Below are 21,692 nucleotides of genomic sequence, written 5' to 3' on the forward strand. Positions count from 1 at the left end.
AGTAGACAGAACCTCTCTACTTGTCAAAGGAACTAACACTCTAACCCTCATACCAATTTATTATACAATCTAGAATTTATACTCTACGTACTAATATCAATATACGATTCCTGGAGGAATGGTCAAGAAAAGAGCAAAAGAACATAGATTCAATATGAAATGTTATAAATAAAATCACCAGACCATGACAATTTGCAGATGACAACCACCTGACCATGACAATTTGCAGATGACCACCGAGACTTATATGATTGTTGGAGCGTACCCTAATGACTCTGATACTATGCTACAATGGCCTTGGCAGCTGCCAGTAGGCAGCCTAGCAGTGGCCCATCGGCCCAACATACAGATTAATTGAACTTTTGTGTATCTCTGCATTGATTTTTCAGGCCTGGATGACAAGCACATTATGGTTGTTTAGCAAGCAAATACACTTGTTCCCAGGATTTGATAGGAATTCACCCATTAATACCTAAACATGTAGCTGATGTGTCATTACAGTGGTACTTGGAGGACTTCAAAGCTTTCAATATATACCCTATAAACAAGATCCTATTGACGTTTAGAGAGAAACATCAATATAGCCGTAGCCATTCTCTAAAGTAAATTATTACTTGCCTTTTTAAGATAACATAATCTTATTTTAATTTAGTATAAACTTGACTGATAAACAGCAGAGTTTTGACACAAATATCTAATGGTAACATACACTGCAGTCAAATCGATTGCATAATTTTAGCGTGTGATAAGTAAGGCTTAAGATAAATTGCTGCGGTCTCGGAAACACTTCATGAATTAAGTGAACATCTTTAACTCAATTTTTTCAAAACAAAATGTGCCATAGAAATAACACCGAAATGTTTAGTAATGATTTGCAGCGCTTGACGGGTAGGGGTCGATTTATGGGCCTGTTACATAACTGGTCACAGCTGTCATACAGTACAGTGAAAGTCGACTAATCAAATGAGTTGAAGAATTGATAAAAATTTACCACTCTCAAATGAAAAAGACCTGATATTTTACAACCAATGACAGCTAATAATATATACAGTGGAACTTCGTTAACTCGAACTCGGATAACTCGAATACCCCGCTTAACTCGAAGTACCTCGCCGGTCCCGGCCGAATTCTCTCTTTATCTTAGTAAAAAAAACTCGGAAAATTCGAATTCGGATAACTCGAAAAACTCGGATAATACGAAGTAAAAATTTGGTCCCAACAAAAAAAATCCTACTTGAAATGTTCGAATAACTCGAAGTATAATTTTCGTCGATCGGTGGCAAACGCCGACATTTTTTAAGAGCTAAATTCCGTTTGTAATACTGACCATATCGGCACTACTAACCTACATGCTATTATAAGTGTTTCATAAATTCATAAAAGAAATTGTCGGTTGAATCTTATAACAACAAGTCTTGGTGATAAAAAGTACTGCTTTACTTACATCAGGTAATTTCCCCAAGGCGGTCGCCGATATCAGTACACACGATAGTCAACAACTCATCTACCCGTTCGCTCAAGCGGAACTAATCTCTGACACACCGGTAGATCTACCCGGCTGATGTTTTTACAGGTGTAGAAATGACTCAGTCACCGGCGCCTATTAAATCTTTAAACTGCTGAAACAATAGCATAATTACTGCCGAGGTGTTCAGAATACAACTGTAACGGTCAGTGCTGTCTATTAAATCGGATAAAACGCCAACTCAGTTACAGTAACATTTTATACGCACATGCGCAGCCCAACTTCCGGTGCTAATACACATGGAAATGGCGTGGTTATCAATAAAAAGTAAGTAGGCCGATCAAACAGTATTTTATATATGTCCAATAAAAGGTAATGGTTCTGTTACGTTTTGTATGCAATCCGTGTTAAACTTAAACGGTTATTTGTTTTGACATTAATAACTTGTTATTTTGTCGAATTCCGTTTTATCGTTTACCTTTTGCAAACATGACTTGCACATCAGATCGTTATTGAAGTGACTAAGTGAAAGAAACTTTATCGTGACTGTATATCGGCAAAATTACACCAAATTACAAGTGACATAACGAAACATTACATATATATTTACATGTATTGACCAGTCTTCACACTAAACTGATCAGCGACAGAGCGAAGTTATAATGATTATATAATGTTGACAAATATTGACCGAACTTTTCACCAAAAACGATAACTCGCTTAATTCGAACACTCGGATAACTCGAAGTTTTTTCGTGGTCCCGTCGACTTCGAGTTAACGAAGTTCCACTGTATTTACTACTTATGTATGGAGATCAAATTTTATATAATTTGTTGATTTGGTCTATGAGATTGTATCGTATATATTTCGGCAATAAGGAAGCCCTGCACACAACTATCATAGGGAAATCACATTTAAACTGTAAAGTCATCACATTGCAGGATACAAAAAGATATACAACTAATACAAAAACGATTATACCGACTAACTTGTCTACTGTATCATATTTGATACAATTTGTTCGGCCAATGAAATGGTTTGAGTTATTCGTGTGTTATCTACACCTAGCCTGGCCCAATACACCAGGTCTTCAGAATATTTCCTTCCTCCGTTTCGTACAAGCCTCGCTCGACAAAGTTCATGCACTTTGTAACATCATATTGGCTTTGCTTGTGTACTGAACAAAAGATGAAGAAAATAGATAATGCCAGGCAAATTAACTTCAATGGTATAATATATATACATACACCCCTATAGAAAATAAACTGGTGTCTTTTACTTATGTCGTAACCAGTTATTATTTCTGCATACTTCTTTAAATAAGACATGTACAGTATATATATATAGAACACAAGACATGGTTCCGCTTCAATGGACACAGTTTGATATCAGAAGTGAACAAAGGGCCATAACTCTGTATATATGGTGAAGAACAGGACCAAATCTTCAGAAGAAAAATTTCCATTTTATGAGAGGTATTCAAACATTTCAAACTTATTGATATTCTTTACCTTCAGTGTGATTTGAAGTTACAGCTAAAATGTTCCTTGGAGTGACATTGAAGAATCTTTGATGGAAACAATACCCTGTATACATTGAACAGTGTGATTTGAAGTTACATATACAGAGCAAGAATTCACCTTGGAGTGACATTGAACAATCTAGATCGTTGATGGAAATGTTACCCTGTATATACATTGAATAGTCTTTGATGGAAATGATACCCTCTATACATTGAACAGTCTTTGATGGAAATGATACCCTCTATACATTGAAAACCCTCTATACATTGAACAGTGTTTGATGGAAATAATACCCTCTATACATTGAACAGTCTTTGATGGAAATGATACCCTCTATACATTGAACAGTGTTTGATGGAAATGATACCCTCTATACATTGAACAGTCTTTGATGGAAATGATACCCTCTATACATTGAACAGTCTTTGATGGAAATGATACCCTCTATACATTGAACAGTCTTTGATGGAAATGATACCCTCTATACATTGAACAGTCTTTGATGGAAATGATACCCTCTATACATTGAACAGTCTTTGATGGAAATGATACCCTCTATACATTGAACAGTCTTTGATGGAAATATCAGATATATCCTGTAAAGCGGTAAATTGATCATGATCATGAACAACTTGTACGTGGGTATAATTATCTCAGGTGAGGACAGGTGTGATCTATACACAGGGACCTGTATAACATGGGTATAAGTATCTCAGGTGAGGACAGGTGTTATCTATAAACAGAGACCTGTATAACGTGGGTATAACTATCTCAAGTGAGGACAGGTGTGATCTATACACAGGGACCTGTATAACATGGGTATAAGTATCTCAGGTGAGGACAGGTGTTATCTATAAACGGAGACCTGTATAACGTGGGTATAGGTATCTCAGGTGAGGACAGGTGTGATCTATACATGGAGACCTGTATAACACAGGTATAAATATCTCAGGTGAGGACAGGTGTGATCTATACACGGGGACCTGTATAATGTGGGTATAAGTATCTCAGGTGAGGACAGGTGAGATCTATACACAGGGACCTGTATAACACAGGTATAAGTATCTCAGGTGAGGACAGGTGTGATCTATACACGGGGACCTGTATAACACAGGTATAAGTATCTCAGGTGAGGACAGGTGTGATCTATACACAGGGACCTGTATAACGTGGGTATAAGTATCTCAGGTGAGGACAGGTGTGATCTATACACAGGGACCTGTATTACACAGGTATAAGTATCTCAGGTGAGGACAGGTGTGATCTATACACGGGGACCTGTATAACGTGGGTATAAGTATCTCAGGTGAGGACAGGTGTGATCTATACACAGGGACCTGTATTACACAGGTATAAGTATCTCAGGTGAGGACAGGTGTGATCTATACACGGGGACCTGTATAACATGAGTATAAGTATCTCAGGTGAGGACAGGTGTGATCTATACACGGGGACCTGTATAACATGAGTATAAGTATCTCAGGTGAGGACAGGTGTGATCTATACACAGGGACCTGTATTACACAGGTATAAGTATCTCAGGTGAGGACAGGTGTGATCTATACACGGGGACCTGTATAACGTGGGTTTAAGTATCTCAGGTGAGGACAGGTGTGATCTATACACAGGGACCTGTATAACACGGGTATAAGTATCTCAGGTGAGGACAGGTGTGATCTATACACAGGGACCTGTATAACGTGGGTATAAGTATCTCAGGTGAGGACAGGTGTTATCTATAAACAGAGACCTGTATAACGTGGGTATAACTATCTCAAGTGAGGACAGGTGTGATCTATACACAGAGACCTGTATAACACAGGTATAAGTATCTCAGGTGAGGACAGGTGTGATCTATACACGGGGACCTGTATAACACAGGTATAAGTATCTCAGGTGAGGACAGGTGTGATCTATACACGGGGACCGGTATAACACAGGTATAAGTATCTCAGGTGAGGACAGTTGTGATCTATACACAGGGACCTGTATAACACAGGTATAAGTATCTCAGGTGAGGACAGGTGTGATCTATACACAGAGACCTGTATAACACAGGTATTAGTATCTCAGGTGAGGACAGGTGTGATCTATACACAGAGACCTGTATAACACAGGTATAAGTATCTCAGGTGAGGACAGGTGTGATCTATACACGGAGACCTGTATAACACAGGTATTAGTATCTCAGGTGAGGACAGGTGTGATCTATACACAGAGACCTGTATAACACAGGTATTAGTATCTCAGGTGAGGACAGGTGTGATCTATACACAGGGACCTGTATAACGTGGGTATAAGTATCTCAGGTGAGGACAGGTGTGATTTATACACAGAGACCTGTATAACACAGGTACTTTAGTATCTCAGGTGAGGACAGGTGTGATCTATACACGGGGACCTGTATAACAGAGGTATAAGTATCTCAGGTGAGGACAGGTGTGATCTATACACAGGGACCTGTATAACACAGGTATAAGTATCTCAGGTGAGAACAGGTAATCAATATCACATGTATAACAGATGGATACGATGGCCTTTATCCAGCACTTAGGCACAGTACATAGAGAGATGTCAATATATCCTTATCTGGCAAAAACACATCAATTAGAATTAGACTTGTAATTTCCATCCTCTGCAATACACTGCAGCACAACTGCATTGTAGTCTATCATAGAGGAGCGGAAATTACAAATCTAATTAGATTGTGTCATATATGGCATATTTTCCCTATTTGCCGACTTTAATCATGATAATAAATTACTTCCGTTCCACACCTGGCACCATGATACATTACAACATGCCATTTATCACAATGTACAATTCTCTGCGGATTCACCATCTAATACAATAACTCAAATTGATAAATTCTATGACCACTTTCCAGTTATCTTCAACACATTCCCCTCAGTAAAATTCCTCTTATAAAACATTTAAACCATGGCATTCTTCACATAATGAATTATTTACGTTTGCATGAATATACCACCATATCACTCATTAAGATTAAACTTATATGATATCACCTATAAGGGGTTATTCTAGGATTTGGGGAATTATAACCCATTTATATATACCCATTATGAAGTTTATGGGAAATGAATGACCGCAGTGTCTTGAATTATTCTTTAAATTTTTACATTTTACAGCTATTCTTTGCTATAATTGTTACATATTTCATCAAAATTTGGGGGATTTCCCCTGTTTTGGAGAATTTTCCCTGTTTTATGTGATTTTTTTCTTGATGGGGAATATATATGTTTTTGTTCAAAGGGGAAAACACCATCAGTGAGGAATACTACCTAATTTTGGTAGTATAATCGGTCTAGATTAACCCTATATATATAGCTAGTATTCACAGGTCACCCTCACTAGGGGACCTAGGTACAAGTTAGAATTACCCTATAGAGGAACCCTAAATAGGAAAGGAAATAGATATATATATAATTTACATATGTACATGCCACTAGAGGCTAGTACAAGTACAGCTATACAGAAGATAGACGAGACTTTGAGCAAGTGAACTTTATGACTCATTGAAATATACCAATTAAGGGGAGCAACTGTGACTCAACCCAGATAAAGCAGCAGGGGATACATGGTGCCCATCTGATCTGATAGATCTTTATCAGATATTATAGCCAGCATATAGGCAGGTATATACCTTTAGCTTACAGCACTATCTTCAAGTGTAAGATTGATCTATGAAGTTATGGGCCATGATCAATCTTAACATAGATCGATCACATAAAGAAAGAAAATTTGATTTTTTTTTTTTTTGTAGAAATAATGTGGTTTCCAGCTGGTTTGGAGCTTTGAACTTATTATAAAATGAACATAACCTTTCATCCAATGCCACCTACAACATACAGTAAATCTTATTCGAAGTTAGTTGCTTTCAATTAGTTTAAATACTCTTTTTCCTGGCTTGACACCAACGTTAACTGTTTGAATATTAAGCTTCAGTTGAAAAATTGAAAAAACTTACCATTATGATATAGACAAAAGAAATATTTAAACTTACCATTATGATATAGACAAAAGAAATATTTAAACTATCTGAAATATTTCCTTGTGTTACAAGTAAAACTTGAAATAACAAAACATACCGTACATATGGCTATGCACTATAATATTCATGGGTAATCTAAGGTGCCAAAAAACATCTGCATTGTTGATATGCAGTGAACTACCCATGGTATAATATATAAAAGAAATAATTTAACACCACATTATCTTCCTGATAAAGACAAAAATGGGTCCTGTCTGTTTCAGTAATGGGCCACTTTATCAGGTTTATGGGGTTATAGTTTTCCACGTGCATTTCTGTCAAACTGACTGAACGCTTACAATTATTTAGATTATTTTGTGAAATATCACTGTGATATATCATAGAATGATATACACGACTGTAAAAGCATTTTTTAAATTACAAGTATATGTGCATTTATTTTTATCTTTGTTGGTGTAATGATACAGCTGGTAGCAGACGTCAGCATATGTTAGGATACAGGACTGTCTTTATAATGTATCTGAACCAGCAGTTGTGGTATCAAAGTCATTGTCATTACAGAGTTTGTATTCAATAAACATGTTATTCAAATCAAGCTTTAAAGATAACGATCTGTGACACAGTTTATTAAATTCACCGTTTTGCACATCATTTTAAAACTTGTTTTTGGCGGTTTATTTTATCAAAATTATCTCACCTTAATATATCTAGCATATATACATGTCCTTGTTCCTTTCGATCCTGTTACTAGCTTACAGAGTGTATAAATAATATATCGTAATTTACCCTGTATACACTGCACATATAGGTGTAATGTGGTACGTCTGACTAATTAAGCGAACATGTATCTTGGAATACATCATTTAGTACCAACATATCACTCCCTAACTGTAAAGTCCCTTTATCAAGCCAGGAAAAACATTCAGCATCACTGGTCCTTCGGGCAAGCTTGAGTTCAAAAGTACTCGCACAAAGATAAAATATGGCAGTCTGATTATCCTGAATTTAAAGTATCTTCAGGTACTCTAAGGAAAAGGTCAATATTATGAGAAATTTTGCACTTTCCAATTGGGAAAGAAGTCACCAATATGTTCACTTGCCCACAGCCCTAGTCTACTGGCCCGGGCTATCGAGTAATATGTTTTTTCCCACCCTGTATCCTCTGTTTTTTATGTCTATACATAATTTTATACTATCTATTTAGTTTGCAAAACTGATGTTCAAAAGTGTAAGTCATCAATCCTTGGTTTTATTTTCCATCTAATTATTTTATTTTTTGTTTTTGTTGGGGTTTTTTTTAACTGAAGTATACGTTAACAGCTTATTTCTATCCTGATCTCCGATCCCCATACCAAACTGGCCTGGACAGATTTGAATGCAAGACTGATCTTCAACCCCCACCCCAAACTGGGCAGTTTAAAATGTAAGATGTTAAAGGTTCACTGACACAATATATCTGGTTATTAATGAGACAGAGAGCTCGAGAGTGTTTATCTAAATAGGTGATACATGTAAGTATATAGATAAATAGTTGATACATGTAAGTTTATATATAAAGATAACACTTTCTCTGGCACACTTATATACAGATTTCTGTAACTTAATCCAGGTCTAGTACACAGTCCTGACAGAAAACAGAACATTGTAAACTGGGTATACTGACCTCTTCTGTTTTTTTAAATGTCACTGGCCAGGGATTGATAAACGTCTGAACACTGAGAGATGTGAGTTGGGTATACTGACCTCCAATGTTTGGTCAAATGTCACTGGACACTGACCAGGGATAGATAAAAGTTTGGTTCTACAAAAGTTTGGACACATTTTAATCATAACAGGTCAGAGCAGTTTTGAAACTTTACAGATCGTACAGGTTAGCATAGAGTTCCTAAAGTGTGTATTTGGGATCAATGACCCAGAGTTGTGACCCTTACATTGCCCTATATAGCTGTCTCAGTTCCAGTATTGTTCCTAATTAAAATCAATTCCTTCGTTAAACTTTATTCTGTGTACAGCAGTGTCAAAATTATTACATAATAAGCGTTGAGAATTTGATCACAGTTATTGGGTAGCTACTGGTACCATGTTCTCTTTAATTCCTTAAGTTAACTTAAAAGTTTTTACTGGAAAGTATTACATTGGAATTAAGGAAAAACTCTTAGCTATTGAACTTCAATTTAACTAAAATTCTGTAATGCTTTCCTCTGGAAAATTTAAGGAATGTTGCGGAAACTGAAACCTTTTAATTACTGAATCCATTTTTTTGTGTTCTCAATTAAATGTCTTCTTTATTTAATTGGGCATCTGGCACTGCTCTCATTCTTTGATTAGGGAAACTCTAAAGAATACATTTGCCATTCTTCCGGATCTTATTTGTAATCAATGGGTTTTTTATTTATCAAATTGAGAATAGCTTTAAACTTAAACATATTACAAATAGGGACAAATTTGTAGCCCAAAATATATAGCCACTTGAAGCTATTGCACAAAGCAGCACACTGCAGTATTACTAATGAAATTTATTCTTGCATTTTCAAAATACATTATGCATTGGCAAGGTCATGATCACAATGTAGTGTATTACAAAGCAAAGATGGTTCACAAAAATATGATGGAGTGCTATATATAGTAAAATGTAGCTTGTAAGTCTAATATAATGCATTCCATGTCCTGAAAATCATTTCCCACACTTCACCAATATGAAATCTACAAATAGTGGCAGATGTGGCTTGATACCGCATTTATCCATAAATAAGCCCCCCTCTTCATTTTTGTAGAATAATCAATTTTAAAATAGTAATTATAAGCTAAAGGTCGTTCACAAATAAGCCCTTCAAATGTAAATACATTGTACTGAATGTAGGGGAGGGGCTAACTTGAGGATAAATATATACTGAATTTTCACACTGAGGAGAGGCGGATTATTTGAGGTCAAATATATATGGTGCTTAACTTTTACATTAGGGGAGGGGCTTATCTGAGGATAAATATGGTACTTTAAACTTTCACATTAGGGAAGGGGGCTTATTTGAGTATAAATATTGTATTTTAAACTTTCACATTAGGGAAGGGGGCTTATTTGAAGAGAGATATGGTACTTTAAACTTTCACATTAGGGAAGGGGCTTATTTGAGTATAAATATTGTATTTTAAACTTTCACATTAGGGGAGGGTGCTTATATGAGGAATAATATGGGGAAAAAAACACAAACTTTTACATTATGGAAGAGGGCTTATTTTAGGATGAATAGAGTAATATGTGATGCAAAGACTTAAAGCTCAGACTTCAAAACCGTCATAGTGTAAACCAACGTTATACTCTTCAGAAGTAGGAGTTTATAACAATAAAATAATATGCAATTACATTCATGTAACGCAACGAACATCATAAATAATTGATGAAATTACTCTTCGGTAATTTACTGTTAAGTGTTCAACAAGCAGCTGCAGTCATACTGTTCAAAAGTACATGTACTTCAAATTTGACCCACTTAGAAGGTCCCAGGGCAATATATAGATATAGCCTGATATCTTATTCTGCAAATTAAAGGGAAAACCAAACACAGTATAGATGTACTTACTCATCATGTTTTAGCAATCCTTCCACGGTCTTGTAAAATGTGACCTGTCATATCCATTCAGAAAGTTTCACATTTTTTCAATTTCTCGCTGTAAAGAAAAGAAAAACAACATTATTTCAAAAGGGCATTCAGCTGACCCCTTGAGAGTTTGTTTTTGACCCTCTAAATGAGAACTGACTCTTGAGATACGGTTTGAATCTGCCGATTTCTTAGAAATAACGATTTGACTTTTGAAATTGCTAAAAGTCGAAGGTCAATTGGCCATGGTTGCCCTAGGCCTGTTCAAACAATTAACACATATGTACATGTATATATATTCTGACTGTCAGCTGGCCATATTAAGAACAAAATGTATTTTTTCTTGCTAATAAGGAAACATATGGCCTATATTTAGACTCTCTAGCTATGTGTTTATTGGAATAGCGGTAGTGTAAATATAACGGTGATGAATTTACGACATAGTTGGCCATGGTGTTACCCATGTTCTGTGACGCACAAATACAAAACGCTCTCAATGACATCAACTCAATGTGATCTACAATAGACTTTATCAGGGATTCTAAAAAAGACTGGTTATATATATAATTAACTCCCCTAAAAATATATATAACTTTTATGGGATCAAATGGACATATCTATTTTATGTTTTGATAAACCAAATTTCTGACAAATGGCCATTTGACCTCTGAAATTGTCAGTATCAGTTAGGGTCAAGTGGAATTTCTGAAATCTTTCGTCTCAGGTGACCTAAAAAGTATAACAGGCTTTCAACTAGCAAGGTGCAAATTTGATTTGATTTATGAAACACTGAAACATGAATTGTTAATGTCTCTACAAATATTGAAATAAAGTCGCAAATTTTTTACTCAAAACACACAGTGTGAGTGCAGTATGTTCATACCTGAAGCATTCTACTAAATGTAATTTCTTTCGTTTGACTAGGCGGAATAAGAACGAAATTAACTTCTCCTATAGTAGAGTGGGCCGCTAGGTGGCGCTATATATGCTACCTGCGAAGCACGAGTGTGTTTGCGGTTGTGTCATTCAGGCAACGACCTTTGACGCGTAGACACGGTCAGCTTTCGTTAAAATTCATTCATGGCGGATACGAACGCAGATTGTAGGAGAAATTGGAATCTCTTCAGGTGGTGAGAATACACTTTTGCATGTATACACCTAATGCTATATATGGTCACAAAGATCGTCCGGTATCCGGGGATAGGGGGTAATCGGAAGTACACCGCTGGTTTTGGCCATTTTTCAGACATCGGACAACACTGGTTAAAATTTTTTTCACACATATCATTTACATAAATGGCACCGTCCGGAGGCCATCTGGTAATTGTACGGCGTCTGTTTCCAGTGCATACCAACCGAACATCTAATACTTATCGGCCGATTATCCTATGATGTCCGGGCGATAACCGGCCTATTCACCGGACATCATACGAATATCGCCCGAGTATCCTACAGACAATGAACGATGCTTGTACCAGGCCCGGCCGAATGTCGGGCGATTTTGATGCAGTGTGATAACCACTCGATTCCCGGCCGGATATCGGACGATACTTAAACGATGTGTGAAGGATATGTGGCCGATTATGAAAATATACGGGACACCGAGAAATTTTTAACTTCAAGTTAAAACTCGTTGGGCACCTCGAGCTCCCCGATGCTGCCTGAGAGCCCCGGCCACTGGGCCGGCCATGTCTGGTGTCCAGCCGGGGCAAGGCCAAAATGGCTAAAAATCATGCCGGGAATACATCCTAAGACTAATCAGAAGGGGTTGTGACCAAAGCATAATATTATAACAAAATACTCATAGCACCTAACCAGAGTGGGCATTTTTTCACTTTTTCGTTGTATGATGATAAATAATAAATGAAGATTTTAATCAGCAATTAATATTAAACATTTTACAATACATCTGCTTCTCTTAAATCTTTACTGCCTATCAATGAAAACAAGGTACAACCATTTGCTAAGTTTGTTATAATTAATCATAAACTCCAATTGTTTACAAAGGTTATTAATAGACTTGAAAAAGTCTGTGTAAGACATAAATGTCCCCGCTGCCACTTAAAATCCCTAAAACACAGTTTGGTGAGGAATCACATCAGCAGTTCCTGAGATTAGCTAGTTACATAATTACACTCTGACTGCAGGACAGGACCGGCCAGACATATGGGTAAACAATGTATGCCCCCCCCCCCCCTCCCCCACCCATTTCACGACAGAAGCATAAAAAGATTTGCAATATATGACACCAGATGCAAATGTCAGCTTATACATAGAGAAACAATGAAATTGGTTCTGTTCTTATAATAAGATGAAGTTTTCCATCAGGTGTACCTTACAAATAAATTGCTGCCCTGCAGGTAGGGCCTAAGGAATGGTACATGCTGCCCTAATTGCATGATCGCAAGAGTGACTAAATTTGGGATCTTATCTTTTCTTCTCTTTCTTAACAATGTTCTTATGTCTCATTTTTGGCCTTTAGTTGATCATGAGTGTTAACCTCTTTGAGGAAGGCTTTAGGTTCTGTCCCTTGGTCGAGACATACATACCATATTCTATAAAATGGTAGCCAATACTCCCCATTAGTTCTCAGCATTTTTGGGAGAGATGCGACTGGTTTACCTGCAGTTATAATTTAGTATAATGTAAACCAGGTGGGGTGTCCTGCTGGGTGTCTTCGGCAGTATACTTCATTGAGCTAGCACTATAGTATAAAGTCACCATCAGTTTTACTCTATCAGAAGGAGACAAACACTATAACATACAACCTTCCAAAATACACAAACATTCATCTCACACATGGAAAGTCATCCTTAAATGACCATAGGTGTCATGGACAGTATAAACAATCCAAAACCACACAAACAATAAAACTGTTAAGTAGTACCGGGTAGGTATTCTGTTTTCCTCTTTTGAATTGCAGTAGCTTTAGAACTGGTTTGAATGGAATATATGGTTGAGTATGGGTCAAAAACTCTACCAAATAAATTATCATCAATCAAAATTGTAACTTTGTGAGTTTTTAAGATTCCTAATTAAAAGATTCCTTTATAGAAAAGATTTTTTTAAAGCATGTATTTTTCACAGGTGAAAGGACCAAACTCACAATTACCAATGCTTATTAACAGTTTTGTATAAATAATCTAAGGAAAAAGAATTCATGCAAAAAAACATAAACAATACATATTATACGTATAATGTACTGTACATGTCATGTACAGTGTGCTGGCTTTATATAAAAACAAAGTTTATGATTTTCCTAGCCAAAATCAAAAACATAAATCTTTGATATGATTTAGATTTATATAAGAATCTTCAGATGTGTTCAATTTCAATGTAGAAGCTTGAGCTAATTAGAAACAATGTTTTCTACAGCTGTATGAACATCCTTAACATTATATATACATAATTAGTGGTCTTTCCGCTTGTCTATTTTTTATACATGTATATAATAATAATAATATACACCAACAAAATTCAAAGTGTTTAGAAAATCATCACATTAATGTTTAAAGAACTGTTTAATTAACTTTGAAACCATTTAACAAATCAGACTTTGAGAGTAGCAAACAACTTATTAGAGGTTTTTCAGCCAAAGTAAAACTAACAATATTACATAACATACTCACATAATTCAGTTTCCATAATGACCCATCATGAAACCAAAACCTGACATAATCATTTTTTAATGCATGTGTACAGTGTACTTTTTTGGAATTAGCCTACATAAAATTTTGACCAAAATATTTTGAGAAGTTAACAGGTCTAGTTTTCTAATAATAGACCTATTGCAAGCTAAATTTAACTTTCAGACGACCACACCTGAAATTTCTATTCAGTGAAGAGTCTACCTTGTATATGATCGATACAGACAATGTGACACAATGACCCCTGGCCAATACACAACGTTATATACACATGGGTGTAACTCCTGGCATCCGTTACGTCCGGGGCTGACATTAAAACGGGGACATATTTCTACATACAGTGGGATGTCTTTTCTTATGACAAAACAATGAAACGGAACTAAAACAGGTGTGTGAAATTATCCTGAATTATATACAGGATAGGTACTGAACACCTGATGTGACGTATACACGAAATGTTTATTTTGATTTTCCGGCTCGCCTGTCGTCTGTTCACACCCACTCACAGAATAGAATTTAACACACAATTCAATGATTGAATATTTAAAAGCAGAGAAAGATAATCACAAATATATATCTATATATACAAAAAATAGCCACCTTTGTACATCATATCATGATACCGAGAACATAAAGTTGTTTGTTGATACTTTTTTGGGAGGAGGAGACAGTCGAATGCCATCACATTAGCCGCTGCAATTTTAGACACCTGTTCGTAGAATGTACACAAACGAAGACATTTCCTCCTAAATTACTATGTTTGTCATTAGGTGGAGTTAGAATTACAAAAATGTGAAAAATTATAACAAAAACAGCAAAGATATGCTTATACCTACTTCTTATAGTCCACTGGAAGTGCTCTACAGGAAGCTCACTTTTACATGTCACGTGACTTGAAAATCCCATCGTATATCTGCCGACTGGTAGCCACAGATTCGCACCACAAAACTCGATTCTTATTCGGCTTGTCACAGTGAGGGTGTTGTTTTTAAAATTGAATGATCCTTGCATTGAATGTGTGGGACTAGTTTGGCATACTTTCGTGTATTATTTGTGTTCAACGTAAAATTAGTAAAGACTTACGCCTTTGTGAAATAAATATTTTAATACACAATATTTCTGAAGAGCTTTATAGTGCACAAGCTAGACATAGCTAGAGGCTAAAAATTGGTCTGTCCGTCGTCCAGAGCTACGTTATCGCAGCTAGCAAGAGGCATGTAACGAAGTTATAAATAAATAAATAAATAAATAAATACAAAAAATAGCTTTATAAGCTCTCTTGAAATCATATAAAATGATTTAATTCGTACAGTCTATTTATTTATTTTATTTTATTTTGTTTTCAAAGTTTAGCATTAGAGGGGGAAAAGGGAGTATTCTTTCATAGTTCAAACACTGCTTATAGTTCACAGCAGAAGGTGTGAATTAAGGTCCCAGAGGAGTCGGTCACGAGGACCCCACCTGTGGAGAGAGGAGTCGCGTTTACCTGTGTAGCACAGCTAGATTCCCAGCGGGTGGTCCATCCATAGGAACCGGTTCCTCCGGAGATTCAATTAATTTTGTGATAGTAATTAGTGTAAATCACTTCAAACCAAACACTGGTTACTGCTGTAAATGGTTATAATACCACAGTAGCAATAGTACAATTAAGTTATTGAATATCTGAAATATCTAAAATATAGAAAATCTTAATTTAAAAACTTGAATTATTCATAAGTCCCAATTTTATCAAAGGCTGTCTCGTGCAAGCTATGAGTTATGTTTACTGCTCATATTGAAGTGTTTTTTGTTGTTTTTTTCCGCTTATACATGTATTTGTTTCATATTTCTTATATCAAAACACTGAACATTTGAAACAAAAAATGTACGTGCGAGTTAAAAGGAGGTTGTGTAAGTGTTTAGGTTAAAAAACATTTTAAAAGAGCGTTACAAGCTATAATAATAGTTAAATGATTATAGGGCCCCGTATCAGCTAGAGATACAGGTGACTATGGCGCGGGAAGGATGTCATAATTAAATATTTTTGCCTAGGCAAAAATAAAATATTGCCTAGGCAAAATTATTTCTGCCTAGGCAAAAATCGAATATTGCTTAGGCAAAAATATTTCAGCCTAGGCAATATTCGATTTATGCATAGGCAAAATTATTTCTGGCTAGGCAGAAATCGAATTTAGTATGGCGCGGGAAGGATGTCATAATGTCATATGTACCACGTACCTGTGTCGATATGGTAGTGTGCACGAGAGAAAAGTGGTGACTCAATCACTCTGTCTTTTTGTCTACGTCCGTCCTAGGGTCAAAGGTCAATGTCCATTTCTGCATTTTTTTCACATATGAACATTCTGTTTTCTCTCGATCCCTCTCAACCATATTCTCACGTCTGTTTCAGACAGTGTACATTTGAATAAGTAGTGAAATTTATCGACTCCTAAAAAATTGCTACAGAAACCATGTTCAGGGTATAACTCGGTAGAGTTTAAATAAATTCAGATTTCTATTTAATCTTTACTCCCTCGGCACATCAAGTCCTGGATCCGTCACTGGGCCAAGTTTAAAATACAGCATGGAACGTTTTTCATTGGATGCTCCAGCAAGAAATCGACTGTGACGTCAAAATATAGACAAAAACGTGACGTCATGAATTGTTTGTACAAACAAAATGTCTGCCTTTATTTTATTTTATCATTCAAATTTTAACTAGGAAGTTTTCTGAGTCATGTTACAAAAATATTTTAATTTTGTTTTCAATAAATATGTATATTATTAAACTAGTTTCAAAATTTGAAATTTGTTCATTTATTTGTTTATTATCTCAACACCTTTACAAAAATGGTTTACAGAGATAGACGACAGAAAATTATGTTATAATTAAAATACATGTAATGCAATGCGCATGCGCAGATATACAGAGGGATGAAAGTATCGTATAGATCAATTAGGCCTAGATGTACTTTAATTAAATAATTACCGAGGGCGACATATATGACTGCTTTTTCTATAAAGGTACGTAGCTTTTTAAAGAAAATACTCTTTAAAGCATCATGATTTCATATAATTGGAGTACACTGTCTAAAAATTAATTTTGAGACTGAGAAACTTCATCGTATCATTATCAAAAGTCAAACATTCAAATATATAGTGATATTCATCACGAATGTCGCTTTCGTTCCGTTTTCCTTGGTATGTGTCTCCAGCTTCCAATTTTGACAGGTGAATAGTTATTTCTTGTTCTTTACCTACGCCAGTGTAAAAGCAAGTATTTTAGATAGAATATCGAACTTATAAAACAAAAAATAACTTTGCATTTAAAAAACCTCTGCATAGGTGGTGGATTTTGGGGAGCCTCTGCATGTTTACGCCCAGTTTTGTTTGAATTAGCCATTTATGTCAATTTTATTTGTAAAAGAAACCAATTTGGATAATAGAATCTTGATTAAACCAGACGTTGGAAAATCCATAATTATTCAATAAACTTTTAATGCATTCAAGATGCAACCCATAAATTGAATCTTATATAATCAATTACTGATCTCGGTCTCTTAAGCTTCTATTATTCTGGTTTTAATCTCAATAGCAAGCGGATGTCTCCTGAGATCTCCAAAAACCATGAGATCAGGTAAAAAATTTAATATTGCCGACAAAGCTAAAGGGACATAACTGCCATAAACATATCATTCTAATCAGTATCATAGTTATCTCAAGTCGTTCACTTTGTCGGATGGTATACATATAATTTCAACCGTTTGATGGGTACGGAATAAGCGTGAAATTATTTTCTCTATGATATGCAGTGCCAATAGGTGGCGTGAGTATCTGCGATATGCACGTGCAAATCCTTACGGTGTTACCTGAAATTTATTTATTTTTAAACGAACATTAATGTTCGGTTATTGCCATCAAGAACTGGACTGAGAAATATGACCATATTTGGTAGCCACATTCACCAATACGCCATCTACTGTCTGTTTCAATGAAAATGGCTGCCCCCATGGCCTTACGCTTCAAATAATTTATGTGCAAAAACATCTTCGTTTTATATAATAGTTTTGCCGAAAATGTTGAAATGTATTCAGTAGATGTTTTCAAGATGCATAAGATTTGAGAAATGCATAACGCTAGCGAAATGTGAAGACTAAATGAACCTGAACTTTGCGAACAACTCCAGGTCAATATATTTATGTAAACAACTATTGCGCAGGCGCATTCGTCTCCGGATGTTTTGAAAGTTTTGCTCTTCCGTGTTCATTCCAAAACGGCTGACATTATAGCATAGGTCTGCAAATATGTCCGCGATTTACTTAAATGTGTAATATATATATTCTAGAATGTTACATCATTTTCAACTAGGTGTGTATTTATATAATTTAGAGAAAGAAATATATCAAAAACGGCATACGAGACGATACGTTGTATCATAGATTACTGTACGTGTTTGCGAGAAAGAACTGTACATATGTATAGGCTTACAATAAAGTGGTATTTGTGGTCAGGATGACTGGTCATAGCGTTAACGATGTCATCGATTTCCATATACCATTTCTATTTGACGAAAACGACCAATACATCAAATGCAAATGATAATATCTTGTTATGTGCACGGGATTTCTTGTTGTAGGCGATACTTGGAACGTCTTTACTGTTGTAAGGGAGGTAACTGCAAGATTACGGAAATCAAAAGTTATACCAATTTGATTGGTCGATTCTTCCATGACTTTGGCATGGGGTTTACAATCGAAGTGACAGATAACTACGGCAATATTCAGATGATATCAACAAAAACATTTTTGGATACGTGTGGTTGGCAGTTGTTGTCATGTTTAAAATGAACAATTATATAGTTTGGTTTTATTTCGGCAAAGACGAGAATATTTACTGAAACGGACCACAGGTGAAGCGGACTTGGAAATACCGACGCGAAGAAAAATGGGGCTCAATTATAATATAAATTGGCATTATTTTCAGAGAATTGACCCAAATATATGTTCCTCAATGCCTAATTGTATCATATGTAAAATATTACAGGACCGATTTTTAAATTAATTTTTCATTTGCGAATCGCGGCCCGATTGTCGTTAGAGTTGAATTGCCGAAATGGCCGATAGTGGACCCAAAATCGATATTTTTACGAGAGAATGGACCCAATATAGTAATCTTTGGTGTGTGTATAAAGACCATATGAATTTGTTTTTCATTTCCCTGGAAGTATTTTGAAATCATTTGCAAAATACCGAATTCACGACTAAATTTTCGATTGTGACGAACTACTGAGACGGTGTTAAGTTCATGTTAAGCCAATCTGATTAAAATCAGCTGTTACATGGCTACGTTTACTATGCACTACGTCTACGTAAAAAACGGAAAACGGAAATCCGGATTATCTAAAAACAAATGCAAAAATACTTGTGATATTCACTTAATTTGATATTCAGCCGTTAATTGTTATTTGTAGTTTTATAACTTCTGATATATTGTGATTGATTCTCTATATAATATTGCTGTGGAACTTGTGTTATTTTTCAAATTCATTTTAATAATTTGTTAATTTAGAATGTTCATCAAGTCATGATCAAGACTTGAAATTCTCACTACACCATACTTCAAACACGGAGTAATCAATGAATTGATAAACTGAAAATTGAAGTCAAGCAAATGAGTTAATATTTACCTTAAGTATTTTTTCAATATACAACAAATGTTCAGATGACTATTAGTGCCATGCTGTTACAAGATTTCAGTTTCAATTCTAAAATTGAATTAGTATGTAAATATATGCTAGCCTGTCAATATCCACAAAGCCAGTGTAGTCTACTGTACTCAAAGTCATGCCAGTAGATAGCGGTACATATACGTACTGCTTACATCTAGTGCTTACTTGTGTGAACTATAAATCAATAACAAAATGGTTCATATATTTCTTTATATTACTTCACAAATTATTTGGTGTCTGAAGATCTGAATGAAGTGAATAAACGATGTATTAAATTATGTTTATGAAATATTCAAATCATTGATCATTCTCTTTTAAAAATATTGATTTCAGGTCCATTTTGGTAATTCAACTATGACAGCAATCAGGTCTCAAATGGCGAATGATTACAAAAAAATTAAATACTTCTCGGTCAAATAAACCCCTAATATTTTACATATGATTAATTTTGACATTGGAGAACATATAATTGTGTCCATTCTCTAAGCACTGGTAGAAAGTACAGAATAGAGCTTCATAAATATATTCTCAAAATTACTAATTACCCCGGTAAATATAACATTTTACATAAACCTCCCATGACTGATGGTGAACTTAAAGTTGCAAATCTCCTGTGTCATTCCAATTTTGATGTGTAAATATATACACATACGGTATATATATAGTTATAGATATGGAATGCTTCACAAATTTGCATACAGTTATGGAATCTTATAACACCCCCAAAGATGTTCTCTCCACATAAAGGTGTGATTTGTGCAATTACATTGCTGAACTGTGTGGTACAGTATGATTGGATGATCAACATTGGAAAAGGACAATAAATAGGGAATGTGTCATCCCATCGAATGGACTGTAATCTTTGTGATCAGGTTTGAAGTTGAAAATGAAGCTTCGAAGTTTTCTTTTTCTGTTTGCTGAATTATTCGATGAAGATAGTCTTTATCTGGTTGCTATCACATTGTTTGCAATACTGTAATTATACCAGAAGTATATCTTCTCATATCAAGATTTATTAACATCAAATGATTCCAGAACAAAAGGAGTCAAGTTTTTAGGTCATCTGACCCAAAGGGTCAGAATGACCTATAGTCATCATGCTTCGTCCGTCGTCGTGCGCCGTGCGTAGACTTTTCACATTTCAAACTTCTTCTCAAGTTCCACCAGTGGGATTGAGCTGAAACTTGCCTGAAATGATGCTGGGATGGTCCTGACCAAGTGTTGTTATTTTTCGGGTCAGTCTGAAATCCAAGATGGCCGCGACAGCCGCCATTTTGAAAACACATTTTAAACTTCTTCTCAAGTTCCACCAGTGCTGTTGGGCTGAAACTTGCCTGAAATGTTCCTTAGATGATCCTGACCAAGTGTTGTTATTTTTCTGGTCAGTCTGAAATCCAAGATGGCTGCCACAGCCGCCATTTTGAAAACACATTTTAAACTTCTTCTCAAGTTCCACCAGTGCTTTTGAGCTGAAACTTGCCTGAAATGATCCTGATATGATCCCGATCAAGTGTTGTTATTTTTCGGGTCAGTCCGAAATCCAAGATGGCTGCCACAGCCGCCATTTTGAAAACACATTTTAAAATTCTTCTCAAGTTCCACCAGTGCTTTTGAGCTGAAACTTGCCTGAAATGATCCTGATATGATTCCGACCAAGTGTTGTTATTTTTCGAGTCGGTCCGAAATCCAAAAGGGCCGCCATAGCCGCCATCTTGAAAAACACATTTTAAACTTTTTCTCA

General features: G+C 35.7%; 1 protein-coding gene across 1 annotated transcript in view; it reads right to left on the reverse strand.

Annotated features, from left to right (window-relative positions):
- The window catches only part of LOC117326951 (USP6 N-terminal-like protein), a 32,295-nt gene extending 17,170 nt beyond the window's left edge, over positions 1 to 15,125 (reverse strand). Inside the window, exons 1-2 of the mRNA XM_033883755.1 lie at positions 15,081 to 15,125; positions 10,580 to 10,667 (exon numbers count right to left, since the gene is read on the reverse strand). Coding sequence (XP_033739646.1) covers positions 10,580 to 10,586 — 7 coding nt within the window. The 5' untranslated portion in view covers positions 10,587 to 10,667; positions 15,081 to 15,125. The remainder of the gene's footprint in view (positions 1 to 10,579; positions 10,668 to 15,080) is intronic.
- Positions 15,126 to 21,692: the final 6,567 nt, after the last annotated feature.

Source organism: Pecten maximus, chromosome 5 (assembly GCF_902652985.1).
Source record: "Pecten maximus chromosome 5, xPecMax1.1, whole genome shotgun sequence".
NCBI classification, from domain to species: Eukaryota; Metazoa; Mollusca; class Bivalvia; order Pectinida; family Pectinidae; genus Pecten; species Pecten maximus.